Source organism: Triticum aestivum, chromosome 6D (assembly GCF_018294505.1).
Source record: "Triticum aestivum cultivar Chinese Spring chromosome 6D, IWGSC CS RefSeq v2.1, whole genome shotgun sequence".
NCBI classification, from domain to species: domain Eukaryota; kingdom Viridiplantae; phylum Streptophyta; class Magnoliopsida; order Poales; family Poaceae; genus Triticum; species Triticum aestivum.
In genome coordinates, this window is record NC_057811.1 from 232,163,365 (window position 1) to 232,176,635 (window position 13,271).

The window sequence follows — 13,271 nt, forward strand, 5'->3', positions numbered from 1 at the left end:
GCTTCAAGCATTTGATCTCTTCGTGATGCTTTACTTGAACTTGCCCGCTTCACTTGAACTTGCACACCGCAACCTAACCCCACAAAGAACTCTCACGAAGACCATGGGTTAGTACACAAAGCGTAATTGACAATGCTTACCATACCATGGGATCGCTTGATCCCTCGGTACATCTTGTGCGCTTTGTGTGTTGATCAACTTGATTCACTCTTGACTTAGTCTTGATCAACCTTGACTCTTTCCAACTCTCTTCATTTGGATGATGTCTTGAAGGTAAACATGAATGATCACACAATCTTCTTCTTCAAGACATGCTTGCAATAAGCTCAACTCTCACATGACCAATCTTTGGATAATTCCTTAATAACACCTTGGTCACCACATAAACTCCTTAAAACCAACACATGGACTTCAAGAAATGCCTATGAACAAATCCTTCAAATATAACTCAAGGCAACCATTAGTCCATAGAGATTGTCATCAATTACCAAAACCAAACATGGGGCACCGCATGTTCTTTCACCCACCCTCGGCATTAATCCTGCGGCGGGTTGAGGTGATGAATACCGAGGTGCTCTGCTGGTCCTAGACCCCGCGGAGCTGCGGGCCTGGCGCCACACAAGGAGGAGATCCACAGCGAGCTTCGCGGTGCGGCGACCACACACACGATTGCACTGTTGCACACATCACTAGGCATCGATGGTCCACTCGCACCTTGGTGGCGGCCCGCGGTTGCGCACACCACACACATGCCTGCACCACAACACAGAATGGTGCACCCATGCACACATACATCAAACATCACACACATGAGCACTTCCGCCGCCGCCGGGTGCGACCATTTGGGAGGAGCTTGGCGGCGTGCACGAGCTCAAGAGGCAGGATCTCGGGAGAAGACAACAACAACGGAGGGTCGTAGATCGTGCAAGGCTGGAGTTCGCGAGCAGCACAAGTCAACGGCCTTTCTCCCGAGAGCTGTGGCGTGCGGGAGAGTAGCTCGTGCATGGGCGTAGCGACGGGATGTCGGGTCGGCGAGTGGAGATCAAGGAAGGCCGGAGGCCAGGTGTCTAGCGAGGAGGACGTGACGTCGAGGTGCCATCGAGGCCGTGGGAGCACATGGCTTCTTCGACGCTGTCATGGCCGCAGAACAGGGCAGGTCCAAATCTGAGCTGTTCCTCTACGCCGCGCAGCTGCTGGGCTTCATCCCCAACCGAGCCAAATCGAGCGAGTAAGCCGGACTTACTCCTAGTCAGGGGCCGACACGCGCCTCCTCGCAATCAGCACCTGACAAGCGGGGCCCGCTGGTGAGTTTCCTTGTAAAAAAAAAGTTTAAACACGAGTCAGCTCGATTTGTTGCGGCCTGATCCGAGACGTGATACTTATCCGAAAAAAAAAACGTAAAGTGGTTACCCAGGCCCAATTGTGGTACCAAAGTGAACTCCGCGCTGGCCGTGAAAGAACACTCTGCCATCTTCCTCGCCGGACGGGATCCTCCCGCACCAGCCTTCACCGACGGGTCGCTGGCCGTGCTTTCGAGGCTGCCCCCATCGGAGACGCCCAGTATCTGAGCTAGCATGGATAGGATGCGGGATGCCTTGGAGCGGGCCAAGATGCTGGTCGGCATGGAGTTCGACGAGGAGTCCGCGCCGCCGCCGCCTGAGGAGCAGTCCTTCTTCGACGACATCAACCGGCACTGCACCCTCAACACCACCCAGGAAAGCCGCCGCCGCCGCCTCCTCCTCCTCCGTTCCCCATCTTTTACTTGCTACCTCTCGGACCCGAGGCATCTCCGCTCAGATCTTGCTGTGAGAGTCACCCGGGACTATCAGCCAAGCTAATGCTAACTACTCCCTCCGTTCCTAAATGCAACTCTTTGTAGAGATTTCACTGACAACATATGGATGTATCTAGATGCATTTTAGAGTATAGATTCACTCATTTTGCTCCGTATGTGGTCCATAGTGGAATCTCTCCAAAAACTTATATTCAGGAACGGAGGGAGTTGTTGCAGTCATTACCTTCTCGGGGATTGACCAGCAAGGATTGATGAGGATAGGTCGCGGTAGAACATCTCCATCAATGCGGCTACGCTGCTCATCAAATCTGGGTTACTGTTCTTGTTGTATATAGTGGTTGTACCACAGAACTAAATCCAAGACCTTTCGATTTTGTTTTTCTGTGTGCAGAGGTTGTATGGTTTTGCGATATGCTTGGCTGCCGGTTTGACTTGCACTTTCTTGGTGAGTTTACCTGCCTTATCAGCATTCTTATGCGCAGTTCCCCCCCTTTTTTTTCTGCACGTGTAACATCACGTGATTAATAGTATTTTTTTCTTCCTGAACGCTGTTATTTGTACCTATTCCGATGCTACACCCTTGCAGTATGTTCTTTAACCTTCGGGTTTAAGTCATCTTCTTACGCTTTATCAGGCTGTCTCCTTTTGGATCTCATATGGAGATAACATCGTGTATGATTAGGAGTTCTTGTTAGTATTCACGATGTTTTGCCAATTTGGCACACGGCATTAGCAGTAAATTTAAAATAAAAAGCATTTTGGAGAGCTGGTTTTTATTTTTCTAGAGCTCCTTGGATGTCATTAGTTCATGAATTCTTGCACGCACAAGCACACTCGAGTTCAAAAAAAAAGTTCAGATTTTTTGAATTTGTTCCGAATTTACAGTTCACGTGAGAGCAGGTGAACTCGGGAATCGGGATCATCCACGAGTTACCGATACATATGTTACAGTATATGTGGATTGCACTAGCCCTTTCCATCAGTTCGGACTTTTGCTTGCGTTGCCTAGTCCATGAAGCTTAACATGGTATCGGAGCTAAGGTCTTGAGTTCAAGTCCCGACTTTCGCAATTTATTAAAAATTGCTGATAGCCCCCCTTTGTGTCCACGTAGAGGCCTCTTGAGTCATACGTGAGTTTCGCGCGCCGTCTCTCTCTCTTTCGGTTGCACGTGTTGACTTGTCTTCCCCGTCACACGTGAGAGGGGGTGTTACCGTATATGTGGATTGCACCAGCCCTTTTCATCAGTTCAGACTTTTGGTTGCGTTGGCTAGTGCATGAAGCTTAACAATATAAAGCCTAACTATGGTGCCTTGTATATATTTCTGCACTAATATCATTGTTGTGTTCAATGAATTTCATGTGTCTTGCCCGGTGTTTTACTACTGGTAATTCTATTAACCATGAAAATAAAAAACAGCTAGACTAAACATTTTGTTAGAGTTTGTCAAATGTCTATAAAATCAGTCTGAACTGGTTGAATTATTTTCTTATGGCTCTAATTGGTAATTGTTTTTAAAGGGCTAATCCTGCAAATGAATAAAAATATGTTCTTATTGAAGGGTTACATCAGCTATAGTGTTACTTTTTTTTGTAGGGAGCTACTTCTAATTTTCATTCACACAATGTATTTGACGGTCATGGTTCCTCTTTTTCTAAAGGGATAGTCCTTTTAGTTGTAGTCCTTCTAGGCTAGCATGGGTCATCGGGGCTGCATCCTGATCTTCTTTTTTACCTATGGAAGTTCTCCATCCCGATCTTCGTCTCTGTTCGGAACACAACAATCCATCGAAGTGGAAGAATCAACGCACACGGCACTCACTCACGCTCTTTTCACATCTTGATTCCCCAACTTCACCAGGAATGACCCCCTCCTCCAGTCTTTTGTCTAATGCTGCATCCCTTCCGACGTATGTCATCATCTTTCTAAGGCGCTTCTTTCCCACTATGACCAGAACTACTACTGCTCTTACCCTCAGCATATCTGTTGCCTCAGGAGGGATGGATGATCCATGGCCCATTGCCCACCTCGACCTCAGATTACCGGCCCGTCTCTTCTCGAGATGTACCAGGCCGCATTGATCTCTCGTCTTTACCTGGCACCACACGCACAGTTGGACAGAGTTATCGATGTTGATAGTGGAAACCGCGGCGACGCTCCTGGTTGTGACCTGTTGGTCTTGATCTCGACATGGGCGGTAGCTGTTGTTGTTCCATTTGGTGCCAAGAGCATGAGGCAAGCACAAAGGATCTAGAAACTGGGTTGTTGGAGTGAGGGTGTATAGGGCATCCATTTTCCGCTGGAGCAACAAAGAAGAAAATTGGAAGGTACTTTTTTCGGCCCATTCTCATGTGAAAGTTTCTTTATTTTGCTGCAATTTGCCGGTTGCTTTGATGCTCAATCGGAACTGTGACTCTAGGATTTATTTTCCAAAATTTGCACTTTTTTTCCTAATTTAATCTCTATTCTACTTCTACGTGGGACCAAGTTAACTCTGGTTGTTGGTTCGGCAGGCGGATCACTGGATTTTAGGTTAAGATGCAAAGAACGACTGGTTCACTAGGCGCTAGTGGCTAGGGACACGGGTGCAAGCGAAGTTTCTAGAGCCGAGCTTTGAGAGAACGTTCGTCGTTTGATTCAATGTATCCATGTCTTAAAACACAGGGATTCACGACAGTTTCTGCCGTTGGATGTAGCAGTATCAATGGCTAGCATTGAAACTTATTCCTGCACTATATAGAAGTATAAATGTCAGTCATTGCAATTGCTAGTATTTAGTCCAACTGTGTTATTTATTTGGCTTTTGTATCTGTCATTGCAGTCGATGATCGTTTTCTTCAATCCTGTGAAGTTTGGAGTTACATTCACGCTTGGCAATGCGATGGCACTCGGAAGGTCTGTTGCACTATTTGTAGTTCTTTTTGATAGAATATGTGTCTTCTCTCACTTTGTTTTGCTTTCGAGAATTGTCTATATCCCTTCATATTTAGTTTTTGATCCCGTACAAATAAGTTTTTTTCTTTTGCGGGTGAGTACAAATGAGTTAACCACATACTATGTTTTCTTGTTCTAAAACACTACTCCCTCTGTTCCAAAATAATTGATGTTCTAGGTTGTCGGTGCACTAAGATATGGGTGCCTTAGTATCCTGACTTGTGCACAGGCAGTTGTAGCTTTTTTCGTCGGCAACGCTTGCCGGAGGACTATTGCATACAAGACTCGAGATTCAATTCACAAGACCGTGAAGAACATCTCCCGACAGGTCATTGAGAAGTACTAAGTTAGTACTGACGGTCAAGACTCCAATTGCCGGCAAGCTCCACACCAGCAAGCCAAGATCCGACAAGCTCCTTGCCGGGAAGTTCTCCCTCCCGCTTTTCGGCCGCTCCACCTCATCGGTTAGTTGATGGCTTGTCAAGATTAGGTGTTGAGCGGGCAGGCGGCTTAGAGATGATCATCAGGCGGCTTAGAGATGATCATCAGGTCATGTGTCAGCACGTTGCATAAAGGTTAACTTTATTGACACCCGTCTAGTGGACGTGTCAAGATGATAGGCTCGCCCGGACCGACGGCATAGAAGGAGAGACTCTTTTTTGCCAAGGATCGTTATCAGCTCACAGTGCATTAAATGCCCTTGTCCTAGTCCGGTGGGATTAGATTGGATAACATCGAAGCCACTATTCCATGCATGTAAATGACCATGTTGCCATTGTGGTGACCCCTTTTCGTCTATAAAAGAAGGCCCATGGCTACCTGGGCACCGGTCGACACTTTGCTCACTCTTACACAGTAGCTGCACCTTGCATGCCCCTTTCCGGCAAGTTGCGCTTGTTTGTAACTTGAGCCCCAAGTCAATCCATCAAAAGGCAGGAGGAGTAGGGATGTACGCCCCCACGGCGGCCCGAACCTAAGAAAACCCTTCATGTTAACCTCTGGATTTGCTCTCCGTGCTCGTCGATCTCCCCAGCCGAACTGCAAAGGGGCCTCGCTGGTTAGATTGTCGTACCCTAACATCTTTGGCGCGCCAGGCAGGGGGATCGCTTGTGCGGATCTACTCCAGCAGTTCTCGTGCAAGTTTCACCATCTTCTTCATCCATGGCGCCCAAGAAGAAGAGCGCGACGGTGGGTGCACCGTCTGCCTCTAAGCTGCCGACCCAGACACCTCCGGCGGACAGGGGCGGCGACGAGCACTCTCCCCGCCGTTCTGGAGGCAAGAGTCGTCACTCTGTCGGGAGTCAAGACCCGCGCATCGCTATGTGGAAAGGCGGCGCTGCGGCTCATAAGGTCGCTGTGGCTACGTCCAAGGATGACGCCACGAGATCCAAGACTGATGGAGCGGTGGGACGCACGCCGAGGCCATCACAAGATGGACACGAAGCGCTTCCCCGCAACGACGTCGACCCTGGTCGGCGTCCAGGAAAGAAGCATGTGCACCAATCCCATGGTGCGCATGGCCTGCCGCCACGTCGAACTGCTGGTGAGCATCGACCGCGGCAGCAGGACAGAGATGGAGCTCCTTCTGGCTTGCACAGAAGCCGAGGCACCTCTTAGTCCTTGCGCCCAGTCATGCCCACGTCGCTGGCGGAGGTGTTGGCGCAGGTGTAGCTATTGCTGAACTTTCCTCCGGCTCCGGAGAAGATGGATGAGTGGCGAGCCACCATCTAGAGCCTCGTGGGCTTCGCCAACAACGATGGGGTGCGGCCGGCGGGGCCCTCTTAATGGCAGCCAACGACGCCAGTACGAGGGGCTGATGGGCGAACCAGGGGTGGTGCACCAACGGTGCAGTCCCCTCCTCGGCAAGTATGGCAGAGCCAGCGGGTCGACGCCCGTGACGATATGTCAATGGCGTCGTCTGATCCGCCAGGCCGCCGGAATCGCCACCAAGATCAGCGCCAGGTCATCAACGATCGGTGCGCTGAGGATGCTCGAACTACCGCCGGGAAGCGCGCCGTCAGTCAGACGCGTGGGAAGGACCTGTTGTGAACGAGCCTGCACAGGGGTTCCCTGGGTGCGTACCCTACGATGTGGGTTGCCCAGCGTTTATCCGCGAGTTGCGGCAACTTCAGTAGCCCTCTTCCCAAAGTTTCAAGCCTGACTTGCCAGAGAAGTATGACGACAAGCTCAATCCGTCTGAGTTTCTTGGCATATTTATACCATCGCTGTGCAAGCTGCTGGTGGCAGAGACGACAAGATTCTCGCCAACTATTTTCCGTTGGCGCTCAAGCCCAACGTGAGATCTTGGCTGATGAACTTGCCGGAGGGCTCCATTTCTTCTTGGTCGGACATGTGTCATGAGTTCGTTGGGACCTACATCGGGGGCCATGAGCCTCCAGGGAAGCCCAGTGACCTCCACTTGATTCCACAGAAGGATGGTGAATCGCTTCGTAAGTACGTCCAGAGGTTTAGCCGTGTGCATCACAACATCCCCGATGTGCACCCCGCTGCTGTGATTGCTTCGTTCCACACGAATGTTCACAATCGCAGGATGTGGGCTGAGTTGAACATTGGGCAGTTGAAGACCGTCAACGACTTGTACGCCTTGGCGAACCAGTGTGCGCGTGCTGAGGAGGGGAGGAGACTTCCCGGGAAGAATGCCAGAGCCGAAGCTGATTCTGAGGACGACGACGTATCCAGCCCAAAGAAGACATGCCAAAAGCGCAACCGCAGGCGCAAAGGCAAGACTGTGATGGCCGTCAAGGGTTCTGGCTGACTCCAATGCCGCCAAGAAGTCGAAGACCGAGAGCTCCGGCAACAAGGTTGCTGGATACGCTGGTTGTCAGGAGGCTGCGGCAGGCGAGAAGACGGAGGGCTCCGGCAAGCAATACTGCAAGATCCACCGTACCAAGGGCCACGAAGTCCAAGATTGCCGGCAAGTGGAACATCTTGCCGAAAAGCAAAAGCAAGAGTACGAGAAGCGTGACAAGGAGAAAGTCCAAGATTGCGCCGATGGGTTCGGCAACAAAAGCCGCGGTGGCCGTGGGGGTCGCCGCGCCAAGGGCCAACAGCAGAAGGAGAAGCCTGCTCGCGGCCACGAGAAGGAGGGCAAGGATGATGGTGATGACAACGATGAAGAATCTGAGGGTCAGGAATTCCAAAAGGCTGTGGAGGCCATGTGCGTTGATGGAGGTGCAGCTTTGCACTCCTCTCACCACCAGCTCAAGCAGTGGGCGCGTGAGATCAATGCGGCCGGACTAGCAGTAGAGGCGCAAAAACCGCTCAAGTGGTCCGACACGCCGATTGTTTTCGACACCGAGGACCACCCTGACCGGACCACCGTAGTCGGGTGTTTGCCTTTGTTTGTTTCTCCAACAATTCGCAACCTCAAGGTGACGAAAGTGTTGGTTGACGGTGGGGCCGCTTGAATCTGATCTCCCCCAATGTGATCAGGAGGCTGCAAATCCTTGATGGAGATCTCCGAGAAACGGGAACGTTTCAAGGGGTTAATCCGGGGAGGAGCCAGCCTACCGGAAAGATTACCTTGCCGGTCACTTTTGGCACCGGACCGAACTACAAGACCAAGAAGGTTGTTTTCGACGTCGTCAAGATACCATTGCCCTACAATGGGATTCTTGGTCGTTCGGCCCTGGCAAAGTTTATGGCAGTGTCACATTACGCCTATAATACTTTGAAAATGTCGGGTTCGATGAGCATCATCACCATCCACTCCGACAAGAAGGACGCAGTTATCTGCGCTGACAAGCTCTATCAAGAGGTAGTGACAGCATCTGCCGTCAAGGCACCTGCTCCTGCCGGCAAAGCTCCCGGGAAGGAAAGAAGAAGACCGGCAAGACCTCTAGCGAGGCCATCGAGTAGCACACCTTAGAGTGTAGCATGCCCGTTGAGGACGTACCAGAGAGCTCTACCGGCAAGAGCAAGAAGGCCAAAGCCTCAACACTTGCTACGAAGCAAGTCTCTACCAGGGTGGCATTGGCGGTACCTTTACCGTGAGTTGCAAATAGGAAAGCGCGCTCGTCGCCTTCCTGCAGGGGAATATTGATGTGTTTGCATCACACGCATAAAAGTGCCGGGTGCTTCGGATAAGCCCATAGGCATAACTAGCCATTCATACAAGGCAAACTTGGTTTTGAAAGCGGTTTTCCATTCATCACCTTCTTGAATATGTATTTGGTAATAGCCACTTTTAAGATCAATTTTAGAGAAAATTGTGGCTCTGCTAAGCTCATCGAGCATATCATCAAGGCGAGGAATAGGATATCGATAACGAACGGTGATAGCATTGATGGGACGGCAATTGGAACACATGCGAAAACTACCATCTTTCTTAGGCACAAGAATAACCGGGACGGCACAAGGGCTTAAACTTTCACGTACATGTCCGTTGTCCATGAGTTGTTGCACTTGCCTTTGGATTTCTTTTGTCTCGTCTGAGTTGACACAGTACGGTGCCTTATTTGGTAGAGGTGTGCCGGGAATGAGGTCGATGCAGTGTTCGATGCCACGTAGTGGAGGTAGTCTCGGAGGGAGTTCGTCGGGAAAAACGTCCTGGAATTCCTGCAATAGAGAAGACAACACTAAAGGTAGATTGTGAGAGGTGTTAGTCCTTGCCGCTTCATCTTTGCACAATACGACATAGTGGGTGACACTAGATGGGTTCTCACACACTTCTCTCATCTCTCTTTTGGTGGCTAAGAGAACTAAGTTTTTCTTGTCGCTCATCGTGGAGGCACTCAATTTTGGCTTGTGGCGCTCACTCTCTTTTTGGTGGTTCACTCTCTCACTATTCTCTCCACGATGGGTGGTAGCTTGCTTGTCGGTGATCACTTGGCTTAGTGACATAGGTCGTAGCACGTACTCCTTTCCCTTCACCTTGAAGCTATAGTGATTGGTTCGCCCATTGTGAATGACGCCGCGGTCGAATTGCCAAGGTCGTCCAAGTAGGAGATGGCAAACGGACATGGGAACCACATCACACTCCAAGGTGTCTTCGTATGCTCCAATCTTGAAGGAGACTTGAGCGGTGTGCTCCGCTTGGATGGTGCCGGAGTTGCTAAGCCATTGGACCTTGTAAGGACGAGGATGCTTCATCTTGACCAATTGTAGCTTGGAACATAGCTCTTCACTTGCCAAATTGTGACAACTTCCTCCATCGATGATGACCTTTACGGAACGTCCGTTGATGCCCGCTTTGGTATGGAAGATGTGACAACGTTGGTCTTCCTCTTGTTGATGTTGAAGCGTCAAGACCTTGGAGACAACGAGAGCGGGGCTCGAATCATTGTCACAAAAGACTTGGTCATCTTCATCTTCATTCACTTGCCAGTGCATGGCCACATGCTCAAGGGCTTCCATTTCTTCTTCACTCATGGAGTCGTATGTGCCGTCGTCGTTGGCTATCATGGTGCGCCGATTGGTGCACTCGAATGTCTTGTGGCCTCGGCCTCCACATATGAAGCATTTGATGGAACTTGTCTTGACGGTCTCATCCGATGGAGTTGTAGATGATGAAGCTCTCGGCTTGAAGTTGCTTGTAGTAGGAGGACGACTTGAGGTTGTCGAAGTATTCTTGTAACTTGACTTGTCGCCGTTGCTTGGGGAAGCTTTGGTCGAGGTAGAAGGCGTCGTAGTCGTTGAAGCTTCATTATAGGAGCCGTAGGTCTTGGAAGCGTACTTGGCATACTTGTAATCATCTTGCACTTGTCGCTCCTCCTTGGTAGCTTGGTGCACTAGCTCGAGGAGGTTTGTGTACGGTTGGAAATCCGCGATCTTCTTGATAGGATGGTTGAGTCCATTCAAGAAACGTGCCATAGTTTGCTTCTCATCTTTCGTGACATTAGCTCGTATCATTGCGATCTCCATTTCCCTGTAGTACTCTTCAACGGACTTAGTGCCTTGCTTGAGGAGTTGCAATTTCTTCTATCCCAAGTGCACAACCTACAAAGCAAAAATGCAATGACTTCTATCCCAAGTGTGCTATATATGTATGATGTTCCGGTGATATGATCCAAGATGATCAAGTATGACAATCTTAATGTAGTATGATGCTATGGTTCTTGCTTAAAAGCTCATTGCTTATCTTTCTCTTTTGCTTAAAAGCTTGTTGGCTCTTTCTCTTTTTAGCTCTTTCTTTGGACTTCTTTTGCACACTTGACGAACCAAGATAGCAATTGTGTATATGCGATGACAACCTTGTGACACAAGAGATGATACCAAGATACGGATACCAAGATGATGTGATATATGCAATGAGACGATGATCACTAATGTGCACAAGTAATGTTGCTGGCAATACTCAAATGGCTAGTTTCGATAGGAAAGTGACGCAAAATGGGCTATGGGGTTATCAATGTAATGGAAAGGAGTACACAAAGGTGTTGTCGAAGTTACCGTCCTTGCTTACGGTCGGGGTGTCAAAATTGTGAAGTGGCCGTTGTCGATGTCGAGTCCTTGGCGACGATGAGCGGTGCGATGTCGATGTCGAACCATTCCTAGTTAGCCGAAACACCCTAGGAAACGGAGAACCACAACTCAAATTCTCAAAACCAAAGTCAAATGGTGGTACGGTTGGATATGTCGAGGGGTTTGCGGAAGTGGAATGGTGGTGGTCGAAGTGGGTATGCAGGTGCGAAAATGGTGGCGGTGGAGAACTGCAGAAATGCAGTTTCGTCAGGGGAAGCCGGATGATCCGGGCGCGTCCGGATGATCCGGGTCAGGGTTCGGATGATCCGGGCAGGTCAACTGCTCGCGGGTGAGGCTCGGGATAAACTCGAAATCATGGGGAAAATCGAAAATTTCGGGGATTTTGGGTGGATTTCGTGGTGGGGATGGTGGGGAAAGGGTAGATCCACTTGCAACACAACGAATCCACGGATCAAATCCAACAAAACTTCATCAAACCAACAAATCACAAAAAACTTTGGGGCTATTTTTGTGGGGATTTTTGAAATTGGGACAAAATCAGCAAAATTAGGCTAGAAAACGAGGGGTAGGGACTCCAAATTCGTGATCAACCTTGGTTCATGATACCAAGATGATGTAGGGTGGAACCCTATGGGCCGATCTTTCACGATTTGGAGGGGGATTCCCGAAGAACATGACGAACACACAAGGGGAAACACGAGGGGAAACGAGAGGAAACATTCAAATCAACGAGAAACGATCACACATGTGCTAGATCCATGAACACAAAGGGAGACACATGATTCAAATCCAACGAAGGAGGGATACAAGTAGCTAGTTCTTCTCCACTAGGGTGATACGGACATTGCGACGTCTAGAATATTATCAAGTGCGGCTGCTACTAAACTCGAACCAACTAAGGTGAGCGAGAAGAGTCTATTTGAGGATGCTGGCACAACTATAAGTTGTCCAAATATATTGCACACTGGCAGAGATGGCAAGAAACGTTTGCTATGCGGTCCAGGTATTCGTGCTGCGAAGATGGATGCACGTCAAGCTGGTTATTTGGACAACAAATTGATGCATAGACGTGCTTGTACATGCACACACACAAGGAAATATAAGAGTTGGTTTGATAAATAAAAGGAAGTCAGATCCTTTCCAAGAAATATATGCTCATCACGGCAACCAACTTGAGATTATGGAGGAACCCATACGTGGCAAGGTGCAACCCAACTTTCGTACACCTCCCCGATGGATTAAAATTGGGACGATGGAGCTGCACGTTGGGTCCTAATAGCATGGAGAATAGTCATATATTTTTTGAGTCCCTTTACCTTACGTACGCATGTGTCCTTTTAAAAATAGGAAGTATATCTTCTTGTTAGCTAGTAATTTTCCTTGTGCTAATTACGTGCCATATAAATCGTGATGGCAAGTTGTACTAGTTACGTAGTTAGGAGTCTGGTGGTGTGGGCCTTAGGCCGTGAGTTGGTTATATAAAAGTAGATGGCGTCCATGTAACGGGGGGAGATCAGTTTTGTATTGGGAGTTATGAAGTATACAGAAAAACGTCCGAGTCGAGGGCGACCATATCGTGTGTATTATCTGTGATTTTCCCATCGAGGAAATTACTAGCGACGGAGGGTTGATCATCACATCGACGCCTACGTGCTGATCCGAGGGGATCATTATTTTTGTTCGTGTATATTCGTACACGGGTGAATCTTATTATTGGAGGTTGAGGGACCAGGTGGAAGAACAGTTGATCAAGCATCGCCGTGAAAGATCGGGGCATCTACACGCACGATTTAGCATCTCGCTAGTCCGTGCCTCATCATAGGGGATCTTCTCCGTGAGGAGGTCTTGAATCCACTAGGGGATCTTCGTGAGGAGGGCTTGAATCCACTTGGGGGATCTTCTCCTAGATGGAGGACTTGGCCTCCAAGGGAGTAGGTATCAAGTGGATGAGCTAAGCTCTGTCTCTCATATGAGCTAAACCAATGCTAACCCTAGAAAAGTGGAGGTGGAGTCGTATATATAGGCTAGGGGGACGAAAGGGTACATGGGCCTTGGCCCAACTCATGCACGCAGGCAGGGTCCGGATGATCTGGGCGGCC

The 13,271-nt window shown here is 49.3% G+C and overlaps 1 protein-coding gene across 2 annotated transcripts in view; it reads left to right on the forward strand.

Moving 5' to 3' along the window:
* The first annotated feature begins 1,395 nt into the window (after positions 1-1,395).
* Positions 1,396-13,271, forward strand: part of LOC123144526 (vesicle transport protein SFT2B) — a 28,645-nt gene continuing 16,769 nt past the window's right edge. Inside the window, exons 1-3 of one of the 2 annotated variants that reach the window (XM_044563713.1) lie at positions 1,396-1,715; positions 2,187-2,240; positions 4,616-4,689. In XM_044563713.1, the coding sequence (XP_044419648.1) occupies positions 1,575-1,715; positions 2,187-2,240; positions 4,616-4,689 (269 nt within the window). In that variant the 5' untranslated portion in view covers positions 1,396-1,574. The remainder of the gene's footprint in view (positions 1,716-2,186; positions 2,241-4,615; positions 4,690-13,271) is intronic. The other variant, XM_044563714.1, reaches the window with a different exon arrangement.